This window comes from Chaetodon auriga, chromosome 8 (genome assembly GCF_051107435.1).
Source record: "Chaetodon auriga isolate fChaAug3 chromosome 8, fChaAug3.hap1, whole genome shotgun sequence".
Taxonomy (NCBI): Eukaryota; Metazoa; Chordata; class Actinopteri; order Chaetodontiformes; family Chaetodontidae; genus Chaetodon; species Chaetodon auriga.
In genome coordinates, this window is record NC_135081.1 from 5,916,022 (window position 1) to 5,931,175 (window position 15,154).

Genomic DNA, 15,154 nt, shown 5'->3' on the forward strand with positions numbered 1-15,154 from the left:
ACAACCTTACATCCTACTTTCTTACCCGTGGCATTCCCCTTCCCATGCTCCATCAAAGCGGGTCTGCCTGGGGTTTGGACTACGGAGCAGGAATCTCTGAGTCAAAAACTCTTCACACATGGAGCTGCCTGCCTGCTTGCCCGCTCCTCACTAGCTTGCAAGGGTGGGTTATGACTAAACTCTAAAAACAGGAAAATTCGGGGATTTTTTTCCAGGTTTTTGGAAAGAGAGCACAAGAAGAAGGAATCGGAAGGAATTCCGGTGGTTTTTGTAGAGGACTTGATTAAAACACCACAAACGCCAATATTTACAGAGGGAAATGTATGGTTACGTATTAAGTGTTGAGTTGCGAGTCATGTTTCTCTTAATGGGCACGCAATAAAAGCATTGAGGGAATCATTGAAATATGGGAAAGGGGTGGGGGGTTCCCCCTGAAGAAGTAATGTGGAATAATACATCAGTAATTATGCATTCAGTTAGTTACATTGAAACGGGGCTTTTCAGTGTGGACATTATGTAACTTCTTACAGGAAAAAAAGCACACATAAGATATAAGCCTAAAAATAGTCTTATAATATTTCCCCACTTAACCAGCAGATGTGACTCAAATTTAAAGTGGAATTACAGCATGCAATTCCTACTGTCATCACTTCAACTGCACAGAGGACAGAAGCCATGGCAGGGTGGAAGAGGAACAGCAGATTTAAGAGGAGTGTGACGAGCTGTGTCTGTGGGTGTCAGCCTGTGAAAGACTAATTTGGAAACCAAAGGCACTCAAGTTGAGGTGACATTTAAGTGCACAGCAGCATCACCTCGTGATTAGAGCCTGTTCTTCAACCCAAAGGAGCTCAAGCCCTTGTGTGTCCTTGAGCAAGCCACTCAACTCTAACCAGGTGCAGAGGTGCTACAAACTGTAGCTGTGCTGAGTGATAAACCTCATGTTTGAGAATGCTGATCTGTAGCCATGTGTATGCAAACCTGCAGCAGGCCTCCCTTCAGGTCCAACAGCAGTTTAGGGGGGCCAGGCTCAGGTCCAGGGCTGCCGCTGTGCCGACACCACCGAGCCTCCAGGGAAGTGCTGCAGGAGAACGGCCCCAGCAGGAGACGGCTTCGGTCCTTCAGCCCTGTCCTCACCAACACATCTTGAAGCTCCATCTGCACAGATGCAGCCTGAACTGCATCTAGGAAGACAGAGGGAGTAACAATGAGTGGAATCTTTAGCACAGGATGGAACTACAGAGGGAAAACAAAAAGGTAAGAGGTCTTAAAGAGTTTAGACAACGATGAAGAAGCATTTCTCGACAATGATGGATAAAGTAGGAGCAGTCACTAATCTATTGATTACACATTGAAAAAAAGAAGGAAGAGGGTTCAAACAGATGGAAAAACATCTCAAATAAATACTAGTTTCAAAGTCAAATATAGATATCGTTAATTATACATAAACAATAACACAATTCACTGATGCAGGTGCAACTAAGCCAGATGAAAGTGAGGCACATGAACGGTCCAACCTCAAAATTCAGCTGCATGAATGCTTGCCTCTGTGTTTTCACTAAGTCTGGCTATGTGACATCAAAGCCAAACATTCAGCACAATTACACCAACCACATCACTGGCCTCCAAACTGCTGTACTCATTTGATGTTATTAACATAAACACTTGGCTCTCTCAAATACTATACAACAATACTAATACAGCATGTCCCTGCCTTTGCCCTCATGTTTCTTTATTAGACTGATAACCAATAAATATTAACAATTTTATTTTAAGTAGACTAGTTTGTACTGGAGGAAGTTATTTATTTAACAGGGTATAAGGTGACAGACTGATGGCAACTTTCCAATATTTGGGTCTGAGACTAAAAGCATACATCAGTTAATAAGAAGAGCAGATGTGACTCCTGTGTGTCTCCTTGAACACAGGTGTTCTGGGGTCATGGTTACATCAATCTCAACCTGTATGGAGTCAAGTTCAAACTCAGTGTTTCTGTGACTTGGTAAACTAAAAGCTTTAGCAGACACGATGACAGTGAGAAAACGCTGATGGGATCCAGACAGAGGAGCCAAACACCCACTCATCCAGAAAGAACCAAAAGTAGCAAAAGCCCCAACTTAATAAGGACAGCATTCTCTGTCCTTTCCATTAAAACAGAGATGTGTCACTGTGGACACAGGCTGTCCTGAACCTGGGTTTTTGGTCCCATAAATCAGCAGACTGAAACCCCTTCTACTAGCTGTTGACATGGGAGGGCTAATCTGGTCAGTTAAAGCTACAGCAGCAGCAGCCCATTTGGAAACCAGCCCTAGATGACTAATAATGCCCTGAGAAGCGGCTCTTTAAAGATGCCTTTTAACTCTATTAATTCTCACTCCAGTCTGCTTGGCTGTAAGTCTGGAAAAGTAAAAGAAAGCAGCGGCACACCTGCTTCAGTCTCTCACTATAAGTTATGTATGATCGTTCCTGTTATTTAATTGTCTGACCTTTAAAATTTCAGCACACGTTCACACACTATGCCAATCAAAACAGCAATAATGTCATAGTGATGAGCAGGTTTTTGTTAACACTGTAGCAAGCGCTGGTATCTGAGAAAAACCACAAGGAGTAACCACATGTAAAACTGAAAAGGCTAAGATGCTGCGTACAACATAAATAAAACAGAATGTGATCATTTGCTAATCCTATTTGACACATAGTCAATTGAAAACATGACAAAGACAATATATTTAGCGTTTGACCTCATCAACTTTGATTTCAAACATGTTGGGACAGGAGCAACAAAAGAGTGGGAACACCTGTTTGGAACATTCCACAGGTAAACAGGTTCATTGGTAACAGGTGATAGTATCATGATTGGGTATGAAAGGGGCATCCTGGAAAGGCTCAGTCGTTCACAAGCAAGGATGGAGAGAGGTTCAGCACTTTGTGAACACATGACTGTATCAAGGAGACTAATACATAGGCTCAGGAACACTTTGTAAAATCATTGTTGTAAACACAGTTTGTTTGCTAATGATCGCATTCTGTTTTTATTGACCTTTTACACAGCGTCCAATTTCTTTGAAACTACTTATACTCCAGTCCGTTGAGGAACGATTTTGTGTGCTCTTGAGTGTTCCTGGGGGTTCACTTGGGGTAAAGCAGGATAGATGGAAGAGATGGAAAGTGAGTGGGGGAGGAGTTGATAAATGAGGAGACAAATAGATAAAGACACAGAGGGACGGGGTGAGTGTGAGACACAGAACCAGAGGGTGTGAGAGCGAGAGAGAGTTATGATATGATGAAGATATGACACACAAGCGCACTCACATCTTTTCAGGCTTGGTAAACTGACTAAGGAACATCTTATTCAACATTACAGCCCAATAACACAACAGGGGGGCTCCAATGAAAGAAGGCTTCTCTTGTATAAATCATTCTGGGGGAAATATTATACTGGGATGACTCATTTCTCTCAGGAAAGACACTGTTGATACAAGTTGGCAGTTTACCTGCTAATATCTTCTGGTGTGGTGGTGCAGAGAGAGCTGTTAGCGATTACTTACTGAACTGTGGACATCGGGCTTATTTTCATGGCTAGGATTTATTAGACAGCGCAAGGGAACTCCCAAACTGGCTTGTTAAATGGAGAATCTTTGATTCACACACACACGTATAAAGGCAGACACAAGCGCAGAAACACATAATTACGTACAGAAGGATAAAACCAAATGCCTGCATATGTACATGTGTAAATACAGATACAACACCACGCACACCCAGGTGAACAAGTGGAAACAAATACACCCACATACACATTTGCTCACATACACAATGTGCATCAAAGCGTTTTCTCCTGTCTCACCATGCGTCATTTATAGCCCAGTTGACCGCAGCATCCTGGTATTTAAGCCAGCAGAAGCAGCCAGCGCTCTTAATAATCACCCTAATTGGGAGTGGTTTTAATGAGGGGGAATCCCTTTCTTTCTTCATCTCTAACTCCATTCTTCCATCCGGGCTGCATGCTCTCTCCATCCCAGCTCTTTCCCTGTGTGACCATGTTACAGTTATGTAGGTTTGTCTCAAGAGATGTGTCAGCCAGACAGCCTGAAGACATTACACTGCTGAGCTGTGAAGTACTGCCATGAGCAGGGAGGAGCAGAGGGAATGCTAAGGAAAAAAAAGGAGGTGGTGGGAAAGTATTGGAGGATGAGGCGGGCGGTACCTGCTTCTGCCGTCATAGAGTATCAAACATGTTTACAGATGATGGGCAAAACCACAAAAACCAAGAGACAATGGGGAAGAGACAGAGATTAATCATGGGAAGAAAATCAAGGAGCAGCAGCAACTTTTTAGAGAGTCTAGATCGTAGAGACAGTTCATCCAATCACCACCTCACACAGCTCTGCACCTTATGAGACAAGCACATAAACACAGATACACATAAGAAAAACAAAGATCTGCTACAGAGACTGGACAGAAGAGCATGGGGATGAATATCGTGTTGTGCCACTGCTAACTATGTGGTTGGAAAAGACACTCACTCACACTCACACTCACACACACACACACACACACACACACACACACACACACACACACACACACTTACTAACAAATGCTGGATTACAAGGACAGCTGTTGTTTGGGGGGTATTTAAGGCAGCTCAACTTTATGTATTTTGGGCTTAGAAAAACTGGCTCAGATGGAGCTGAATGAAATAGATCCTGGCACATGAAAATGGCAGTAACACACACAGACACACAGGCACACACACATGCACAGACACTTTTATAGTTTAACTGAACACATTTTCATAAGAACATGAATAGAAAATTATATGATTATTTGATGGTTGTGTATTTTTCATGTTTTCAACACCACCAGTTAGCCAAACTCTAGAGCACAAGCACAGTCTATACTCACACCCAGGCTGTGAGACAGCACCAACTAGAGGCTGGAAAATTGTTCCCTTACTGAGGAGCACCTTCTCCAAAAACAAATTCATAGACAAATAGGAAAGAAACATGCACATGTAAAAAATGTTTTTAGAAACTGGCAAAATCTAGGAAAATCTATACACATTAAAACACACATAGAAAGGCTTGTATAAGATCAGCTAGAGGGGATCAGTACAGTCCAGGAGGTTTGCTCCACGTGTGAGTGAGCTGAAATAATAGAATCACTATACGTGGTCGTACAAACAGATCTGCACACGCAAACCTACACCTGCTTATATCTCACAGTAGACCTGCCAGTAAACCAGTGCACACAAGCATGGCCGCCGCTAACGTACAACCTATGACACTGAAGGAACAAAGTGGGTGGTGGAGAATAGGGTGGATGGAAATCTTCCTAAAGTGAAATACATTTCTGGCAAATGCTTGGGTAAGATTAGATAAGATCGGAGACATTGATTTACTGTGTTGGTTTCTCCCTGGCAGCCGTTATCTGACCACTGCCTGGCTGATTTATACCCCAGGACGCACTGGTATCAATTAGAGGAAACCTAAAGGAGTCATTACCTAACTAGCAGAGGCCCCCGAAGACTGTCTGGGATGGTAAGAGTAATAGAAGTAATATACTGTCACTCACCACAGAAATACACTATTCACTCACCACAAGACCACTATAGGACACTAGAGGAAACTGGTTTCATAGCTGGGGACACTGTCAGCCAAAATGGCACAACGCAGGGAGCTGTGCGTCATCTAAGCCACTACACGGTTAGCGATGGGTGTTGATGAGTTACATATGGGTTCAATGACAGTTGCAACACATAAGCAAATTACGAATGGTCGATACGCATTCATTTTTTGATGTTCAACTCTAAATGCGATCTCTTCATAGGAAGATGTGTGAGGATAGTGCAAGTTGGAGAAATCCTATTCCCACAATCAGAATTTTCACCGTGCGCCATTATGTTACCCAACCTGAGCCTGATGCTTCCTGACAAATTATCGGGTTTTAGGTCAAACGCGGACCATCTCATTACATACAGCTTCAGGCTCAGTTCAAGTTTGGTTATTTTCAAATGTAATTTAATAAGAAATTGCCCTCACTCTTGCTCTCTGGCTGCTCCGATGGTCTGTGTATGCGTGATTATATGCTGCAAGTAGGCCATGCAGTGCCCAGCAGGAACAGAGAAAGGAACAGAACAACTAGTCCAATGTTATGCCTTACATTAGCCAGGCAAACTAACAGGCAGTAATGGATAAAATAAAGCACGATGTTGCTAAAGGGAAGCTTCTTCAACTCCTTACTGATTCAGGACAAACTTCTATTTAACCTCTATAGCACTATAACACCTAAGGACCTCAATTGTCCTTTGCAAATAGCTTTGTTCTAAATTCTGTTAGTTTCAGCTTTCACACATCTGGTCAATACTGGAAAATGGTCAAGATGAGCATGATATGGACAAACAGTTAAGGCACATGGTTTGGCTGTAATTTGTATAATGTTATCATCATTGAAGATGTATCTCTGAATTGTTTTGTAAGCCACTTGGGCTTTGTAGTCTTGGTAGGTCTGGTTGGTGGTAATATTATAGCTGTTTGTGAGAAAGCAGAAGTATACATATACTACTGGCTCAATGTAGGTTCAGGTCTACAATCTGCAACAAAGAGCTGGGCTCAGTGGGATCGGGTCTTACAGAAGTGGTTACGAGGTGGGTTCAGGTCTAAGTTTCATGCCTCCATTGACCTCTAGCTACTGTTGTATCAAGATATACACCATACACATGCTAGGAATTAGAGAAACAGGTAGAATTTTACACAAATGCTCCTTTGAAATTAATCTGTTTCACAAGGAAATACATTCAGGTTTTAAGATCACATCCTGAATGGCTACTGCGAGCTACTTCTACCTACACATGGCAGGTAACTAGCTAGAAGTTAGCTTAGCATCTCAAATCAAGCAGCCTGTTTGGTTGCTGTTGAGAGTTTGAAGAAAGTTTTGAATACCTACCAAGTCTTTCTACTTGTACAAAGAAATTTTCCAAGCAAAAATGGCAGATATTTTCCTCTAAATTGTGAGGATTTGCTGCTTTTCTTGGTTTTCTATGACAGTACATTGAACATATTCCTGTTTTGGAGTGATAGTTGGACACAGCAAGCAATCTGGTAAAGTCTGTCAAAGGAAGCTGTGATGGAACTTTTTCACTATATCCTGACACTAAACAATTAATTGAGAAAAGAATTGTCAGATCTAGTTGACAGAATCGTTACTTGCATGCCTGAGACGTACCCCTGCTCTGATTTGAAGTTGAGAGCCACCACTGTTCCACAAAATATGACCTTTTAACATTTAACAATGGCTACTGTTCCAAAAAGTCAAAAAGACATAACAAACTGTTCTTTATGTTTGTCTCTGGTGGTGGACGAAAACACTCAACACTTGACGTGTCTGGCCAACTCAGTGCAACACCTGTACATCTTCATCTTGACCCAGCAGTCATGTGTGTCAGCAATTCCTTTCTTTTTCCCCTCATGTCTTCTCTGTGATGTATTTCTATTATTAATGCATTGAAAACAATTTATGAGTTGGGTTAACATGTATTTCCAGATATAAATCTCTTTAAAAGTTTGGCCTTGCTTAGCTCTGCTTCTCCCTGACTATTGAAACAGAAATAATATGATAAATGGAAAAGAGTGGCTTTCTTTCAGCAGAGTAAACAAACTGACATGACCGTAATTCAACGATTGGCCAGGGAAACAAAATAAAACTTGGGGGGAAAAAAACGAAGAAACATAAATAAATAATGGGTAGCTTTCACTTTGTTCCACAAACAGAAGTTTTCCTTTACAAGCGTGCTGGAGTAAATCACCGTGAAGAAGCAGGGGGTCCACAGGGGCAAAGGACCCAGAAGTAAGCTTCATGTGTGTGTGTATGTTGTTGTATGCATAAGAAAAAGTTTGCCCTGGTAACAGGGTCTGTCGATACGTACGTGTGTGTGTGTGTGTTCTTAGGCAATCGGGGGCACTCTATGGGCAGTCTGACAAAGAGCTGAGAGATTAGGGAGGGTCTTGTTTCATGGACCTTAAGACATATGTTCTCTCTCTCTTGCCCGCCTCCCTCCTTTCTTTCATTGAACTATAAATGCCCCCCTACCTTGGGGAGTGGTGAGCCGTGGATGCAGGGAGGAATGCGGGGCTTCCACTTGCTTTTCATTAACACAGGATCTGGTAACACACCTCACTGTCAACCTAATCCCCTCTCTCTCCGTCTTGTCCCCTGGCAGAAGGGGGTTGCCGTGACCAGGTACAGAGCCCCAGATGTTCTATGGATGAGGGGGGAGGATGACAGGGTCTTCACCCCATTGCAGCTATGGACGTATGCTGATGAAGACGGGGTGGGGTGGGTGTAATGGCATATAGTGAAGAGACCCCTGTTACTGCTCACACAGAGCAGTCTGCCTGTCTTCTGCTTTTCCTCTGTCCTCTATCACATCTCCCTTCTTTCTCTACCTCTCCTTCTGCTTCCTTTCTGCCTTTATCCAACTTTTTGACTCACCTTTCTTCCTCATCTGCCCAACGTCAACTCATGAACTTACTTCCTATATCCCCGTTCTGCTCAATTTGAATTTTTCTCATTGTCTAATCACATTTCATTGTCCTCCTTCCCATTTCTCCATATTTCCACTCTCTCTACTTCTCTGTCTCCATCGCCTTCCTGCTTGCCTTCGTTCACAACTCTTCCCTCCCCTCTTCCTCCCTCTCCTGTTTCTCCTAGCGCACTGGCATCATCTCGAGGTCTGCTCAGGATGTGGTCCATCAATCTCAGCCTGCCACTGAAGACCAGCAGAGCAACAACAGCAGCAACAGTAGTGCTACATACTGTAGCGGTAGTAATACTACATTCTCCTGCCTTACATCTCTCATGTACAGCCTCTCCCAGGGGGGTCATTCCCGCTGACTTATTGTGGCAGCTCAAACGCTCAACCTAACGGAGCGGGAATCCTAACCTTTGTCTTCTTAAAAATTCCAAGGTATCCATTTTCTGAGGCATGGAGTGGACTGGAGAGGCCGGAGTGCTGAGTGATGGAGGCGGCGCAGCTAAGGCTAAAAGTCGGCAGATACGTCTATTGTCACCAGCGATCAGTCAGCGTAATTGGAGACAGTTTGTCTCCTTTCGATCGCAACAAATCTGGAAACACTATGTGAAGAAGCCCTGAGGGAAAACAGCAGTGTGTGTTATGACAAAGATCTATGCTAGAGTTATCAAGAGGAAAAAAAAGAAAAGGAACAACTGGGTGAGACAAGCATGTTATTCAGCATGATAACTTATGACATTTGCTTTAAAATACCTTTTCCTGTGCAAAAAAGGATCCTCTTTGTGGGCGTTTGGTGTCATGTAAACTTTGCAATCCTCCACTGGCAACATGTACAGGTGTTCCTCCACATGAGGTTTCAACATGCTCGCAGAGATGAGGCAAAGAGATGAAATATCAGGGCCTATAATGAGATCTACACAGAGGATCTTTCTCTCAGGTATTTCAGAGAGCACTCAAATATGATATACGAGGAGCCGAATGAAACTTCTGCTGCACATGATGACAGCATTAGTTTTATGGCAGTTATTATAACGTCTTGTTCAGAACAGACATACACGCTGTTATGTTTTTTGAGCCCTAACAACAAACAGTATTTCAAAGAGTTTGGAGCCAAACTGGGGATGAATGATCCAATGGATGTCAATAAACACCAGTGGTCCTGATCCCGACATTTTTTATTTTCGTCCAGTCAAACTGTAATGTCTTGAGAGCTGTGGTGGCTCTGTTTCAAGGTGCTGGTAACTGTGGAAAAAACAATATCCATGAAAAGACAGTTCACTGCACACTAATCTCTATTTCCTGTGTTTACTGTAAACAAATTAAAGAAGTACTATTAACAAATCCCTTTTTGAGAAGTATTACTATATGCAAAGGACGAGCAATCACTATAAATAGAAGAGTCATTTGAAAGCGAAGCGAGTGGGAGGGGGTTAGCTTTCATACTAGTTCAACTGTCTCTAAACGCCATTTCTTTTTCCATTGCACTGAACACGCAGTTTCAACTGTGTTTATCACAGTCAACACATCAAAGATGGATGAAAGCTGAAAAGCTGGTGAAAATCAGAGCAGGGCAGCGGCGCTCAGTGTTGTGTCACTGTGTAGTTATGCAGATTTGAGTAAACAAAGTGCAAATTGTTGGAGGTTTTAATTAGCATTTTCGACAATCATTTTATCTGAAGTAACCCAATATAACAACATCTGTCAAACAGATGCAGGCACTTAGGGAGCCCAGTTTCAGCTCTGTCCTCGTCCCTATGCAAACCCCAGTCAACAGGGGACGTGTTGCTCAGCAGTACCGAGGTACAAACCATCTCCCTGCAAAATTACGAGTCAAGCGTGTTCCTCGTTATCTACTGCATGTGGCATGTCAGCCCTGTCTTTTGTCCTTCTGTTTCCATCTGCTGTCCACTTTGAGGGACGTGCCAGAAAACAGCGCAAACTGAAAAACAAACCAAAAATCCCAGATCATCTGTTACAGCGTGTCGGCTCACACCCAAAGGCACAGAGAAATTGGAAGCTTTTGAATTTACATTAGCATTAGTAGTTCTGATTGTCATAATGGAAACACTGTGATGCCTCCTGGATAATAGTCAGTGTTGATGAGGGCAGGGTTTGGTCCTAACACGAAAACAAACATCTCGCTCTCACACACATTTGTACATAAACGCATGAAAATATCTTTCTCTCTCAGGCCCTAATACGCACATACCAATGCAATCAAATACACACAGTCTCACAACAACTTCAGATCCAAGACTAACAGAAACATCTCACTTTACAGTTTACTGACAAACCTTGTTTTTGGCAGATGGGGGCTTTGCTAGCATGTGTAAAAAACAGCAAAATTCCAAATAATACTGAGAGCAATGCTGGTATTTGGTTCCCAGCGTTTCCCACTGAGAGTGAACGACAGTGTCAGATCCTCCAAAAAGGCTGAGACATTGCATATTTTTCAATAAACAAGGGTGGAAAGTGGAAAGTTTGACTAAGTGCTATGAAGCGAGATATCGATCACTACTGTATTAGAATGGACTAGTTTTTCCTTCCCTTTACACAACCTGCTGTTTAATGTAACACATTCCTGAGGGAACATGCTACAACCTGTCAGTTACATTTTAATCTGAATGAATAACAAATATAAGTGTGTGGTGCTCTGGGTACAGCTCTTTGTTCACATCAATATTTGTTCCGTGACATAATGATATGAAACAGAACAATTTGTTCTCCACTACATTTTTGTATTGGATATTTAGAGCTCTGTGTAACTGTACTTTATTTTCAAATGGCCTGGATTGGTTCCTGTTGGCTCACAGGGTGAGCTTGGGTACTAGACAAATGACACACCACAAAAAAGCATGTACATTTAGTGTAGTGTATTACTGAGTCTTAAAATTGTGGTTTCTTTAAAAGATGATAAAATCTGCCAAATGGGGTGAAGTCATGACAGTTGTTTCCAATGCAGCTCCACCTGCTTCAGGAATTTCCTTTAAACAAGTGGCAATATCTTGAAATACAGCAGAATAAGATGGATAACATCACCGATTTCATGTTTTTCACTTTTCACATGAAGAAAAAAGTCAAGATGACTCATTTGAGGTCCTGGCCCTTCTTACTTTTTTAGATATACAACACAAGCCATTTGCTGAGCTAGGAGGGGTCTTAGCAGGGGGTCAGAGAACAAAAAAAAAGAAAAGGCTTCGACTCAAGTCTAAAGCATCAGAGACCATACAACCATCCAACAAAGTTAGCTATACATATGTTATGACACGACGCTTCCAGTTCTACGTTTCCACTGAACCTCTGATCACAATGTTAAACGGAGGTGACTGCTCCGTAATACAACAAAACTTTTTTGTTAGCTGGTCATAATTTACAGAAGGTGAACATGGGGTCTCTGAGGGTTTGAAGAACTATGACTATAAATACTGGCTGGTCCATCAGGGTAACAGCTGCAAAGTATGTTTTCCATTTTGTCACTTCCTTTGCTGTTCAGGCAGTTACAAATTAAATCAGCAAATTACAGAATATGGTTTTATGTTTCTGCACCTGTGATGCAGTGCATCTGTGCTGTCTCTGAACACACACAGTATGCTCAATGTTATTTTATGGTTTCTGCACAAAGCCAAAGACGTTTGTCTTTTACTCACCTTCTATTCTCGGTCCAGACTTCATGTTCAGACTTCCTGTCATGGCCGACACTGTGACTGTCACACTGGGCCTCGCCGGATGAGCCTCTGTCTCCATGACCACCACAATCTGGGCAGTGTGGAGGGAGACCTTGTGGAAGGGCAGCGCCAGGGCTTTGATGGTGCCGGCTTTACTCGGGGCTGAGCCCTGATGGTGTGCGTCTGAACGAGAAGGAAAGGCCCTGGGAAGCGTCTTCGTGGGGGAGGAATGAGGGGTGGAGGGAGCTGACGGTGGTTTACTGGAGGAATCCCATGTGTGGTTTGGTAGGACCTTCTTCAGGTACATTTTGGCCTGCTCCAGTTTCGCCAGCGTGGGGTTGATTTTCAACGGGCGTGACAGCTCCACATTCAGCTCAGCTGCAGAGAGGCAACAACCGGCGACAGAAGGAGACAAAAGAAAACAACGGTTTTAAAATTGCGCCGTCAACAAAACTTTACAGACAAAAACTCCCTCTATGGACAGTTTCTAAGCAGTCTCTCGCTCTTAAAATCGGGGAGTATCTTGTGCTCATCCTGACTTATATTTACGAAGTGCTGAGTGAAAAAGCAAACAGGGCAGGAAGTCGAGAGCAATTCTTTTGGGCAGGTCATAAAAACATGACTTTACTGCTACCTCATGACAGAAGTAAACTGAGTAGTAAAGACAATCTCCCCTCATCTCTTCGGGGTTCTGTGTGTGTTCCATCTGTATTTGTGAATCACAAATTCATATTGCATATACCTTTTATGATTAGCAATCATAACACACTGTTTCGTCTTCCTCAGTGCGAAAGCAGTCCCTCTTGGACCCAAATTGAATAAATTCACTGTTGGCTCAGGCCCTTGCTCTTTATAACCCACTCTTGTCATTTGGAAACCCACATAAAGTGGACACAATCCATTTGGGGGTTTTAAGAAAAGGCAGGTTTCACCAGTGTCCCAGTGAGCAATATCTGTTGCTATCTAACCCATGGAATACTGCATGGTACCATGTCTCGTAAATCAAACTCCGAACTCTTTCCTCTTCTAATCGCTCAGCTTTGCATGCAAGGACCTGTTAAAGAACAGCTGGGTCCAGTCTCAATCCCTTTCTCCTTGTCTTATACGCACATATACGCACACACACAATTACTGGCTGTCTCATCGTAACATCCTGACGTGACACTGCGGTATAGCAGAAGAGAATCTTTTCTCCATGCCAGCCACATAAACCCAAGACTCCTCGGCTCTCTGCTGCTCTGCCTCTCTCTGGTGCACTGCAGCCATCAAACACTTGACTGGAATTTACAGAGACACATGAATTAACTCAATGCCGTTTTACACCACTTCCATTATCCCATTTTTCCACTTGGTCATGATGATGGGAGAGGGAAGCAGCCGAAAACAAGGGCAGCTGTTTTTCATGGTCTCATCAAGGCACCAGTGTTTGGAGGGTTTTTAAGGGTTTTAGGCCTCCCGTCTGTCTCCTTCCCAGGTAGGAGCACTGCATGACATGAGCGGGAGCGCAGCCAAGAGAGGCAGGCAGGCAGGCAAACACACACACACACACACACACACACACACACACACACACACACACACACACACACACACACACACACACAGACAGACCCTGCCCTCAGGATTCTTTCTCATTTAATCCAGTGGAAGTGAGGCACATGGTCAAATGGAAGGATGGCTGGAGAGAGGAACTGAAGGAAAGATAGGTGGAATTTGCTGTGCAATGTAGCTTATCATTTCCACTTGACTTATCACCAGGAAACTTTCCAGTGGTGGAATAAATAGCCCGTATGCAGCGCTTCATCCAGGTTCTTCTGCTCCCCTCCCTTCTTCTTTCATCCTTTCATTTATTCCCTCTGTTTTCATGTTGCCAATTCTTCTGCTTCTTTCTCAGTCCTTTCTATCTTTTACTCTTCCTGCACCACTCAATCTAATCAACCCCTCCCCCCTCTGTAATCACATAAAGCTGTCCCTGATCACCCAGTCAGGGCCAGCGCCGGGGCCTTGCCTGGCTCTCTGTACAGAAAGACCTGGTCCTCATTATGGACTGTCCCCCCTCCCGAGGTCCCTCTCTTCTCCCACCCTGAAAACCATCCTACCCCAGACACCCAGCTAGTTCTAGTGTGACGTAAAAGGATGAATTACTTGTTTAATCAGAAACTCACCTGGCCAGAGTGAGCAGTGCTATGGATACAGGTTGCTGTAACCCCAAGGTTTAATACTTTACCTACACGTAACTTTTACTTGATCATGAGTAAAACGTCTGATACAGATGTACGGCTTTGGCTACAGCTTTCCTACAGTCTCTGAAAACAGAAATGTGAATGGGTGCCGATTCAGATATATACATTATGTAGTGTATAGTTGTTTCAAATATTTGGAGGACCCTATCTTTGAAATGGAGTTGTCTTCTCCGATGAACTAAGCTACCACATACAGCTTTTAGCATTCATGCAATCAATTGCTTTCATAACTGAACAAGCTCTTTCAAAAACATTTATGTTTGCTGGCCAAAACTATTTTAACTAGCAATATTTATGATAAATGGGAAAAAAGAATTAAGTACAGCATGGAGCTTATTTATTAGTCCAATCAGTGCATGCCATTAAATAACTTCAGATATGCACTGCAGATCGGCTGACTGACACACTTATCACATCAGAATTTATGAACTCCTGAAGTTTTTGAATCGCAGATCAGTTAAAGGAAAATCTGTCAAACGACAGCAGGATAGCGTGTATCTGGATTTTAAATTGTGGGAACTCTGAAAGAACGGTCCACAGAGGACGAAGGAAAGCAAGGGGAACGCAGCATCTGTACAGTTTCCCTCTGGCTTTATCTGGTAACTGATGGAGCACATTTTATTGCAGTGGCGCCATGTCAAAAGATGAATCTTTTGAAGAACTCTCATAAAATCGCGTCACAGAATTATATGGCTTCAAGTGGAGTACATCCGTGT

General features: G+C 43.0%; 1 protein-coding gene across 2 annotated transcripts in view; it reads right to left on the reverse strand.

Annotated features, from left to right (window-relative positions):
- The window catches only part of vps13b (vacuolar protein sorting 13 homolog B), a 319,766-nt gene that overhangs the window by 65,962 nt on the left and 238,650 nt on the right, over positions 1 to 15,154 (reverse strand). For both annotated transcript variants that reach the window (XM_076736852.1, XM_076736857.1), the window contains exons 37-38: positions 12,178 to 12,573; positions 979 to 1,181 (exon numbers count right to left, since the gene is read on the reverse strand). In XM_076736852.1, coding sequence (XP_076592967.1) covers positions 979 to 1,181; positions 12,178 to 12,573 — 599 coding nt within the window. The remainder of the gene's footprint in view (positions 1 to 978; positions 1,182 to 12,177; positions 12,574 to 15,154) is intronic.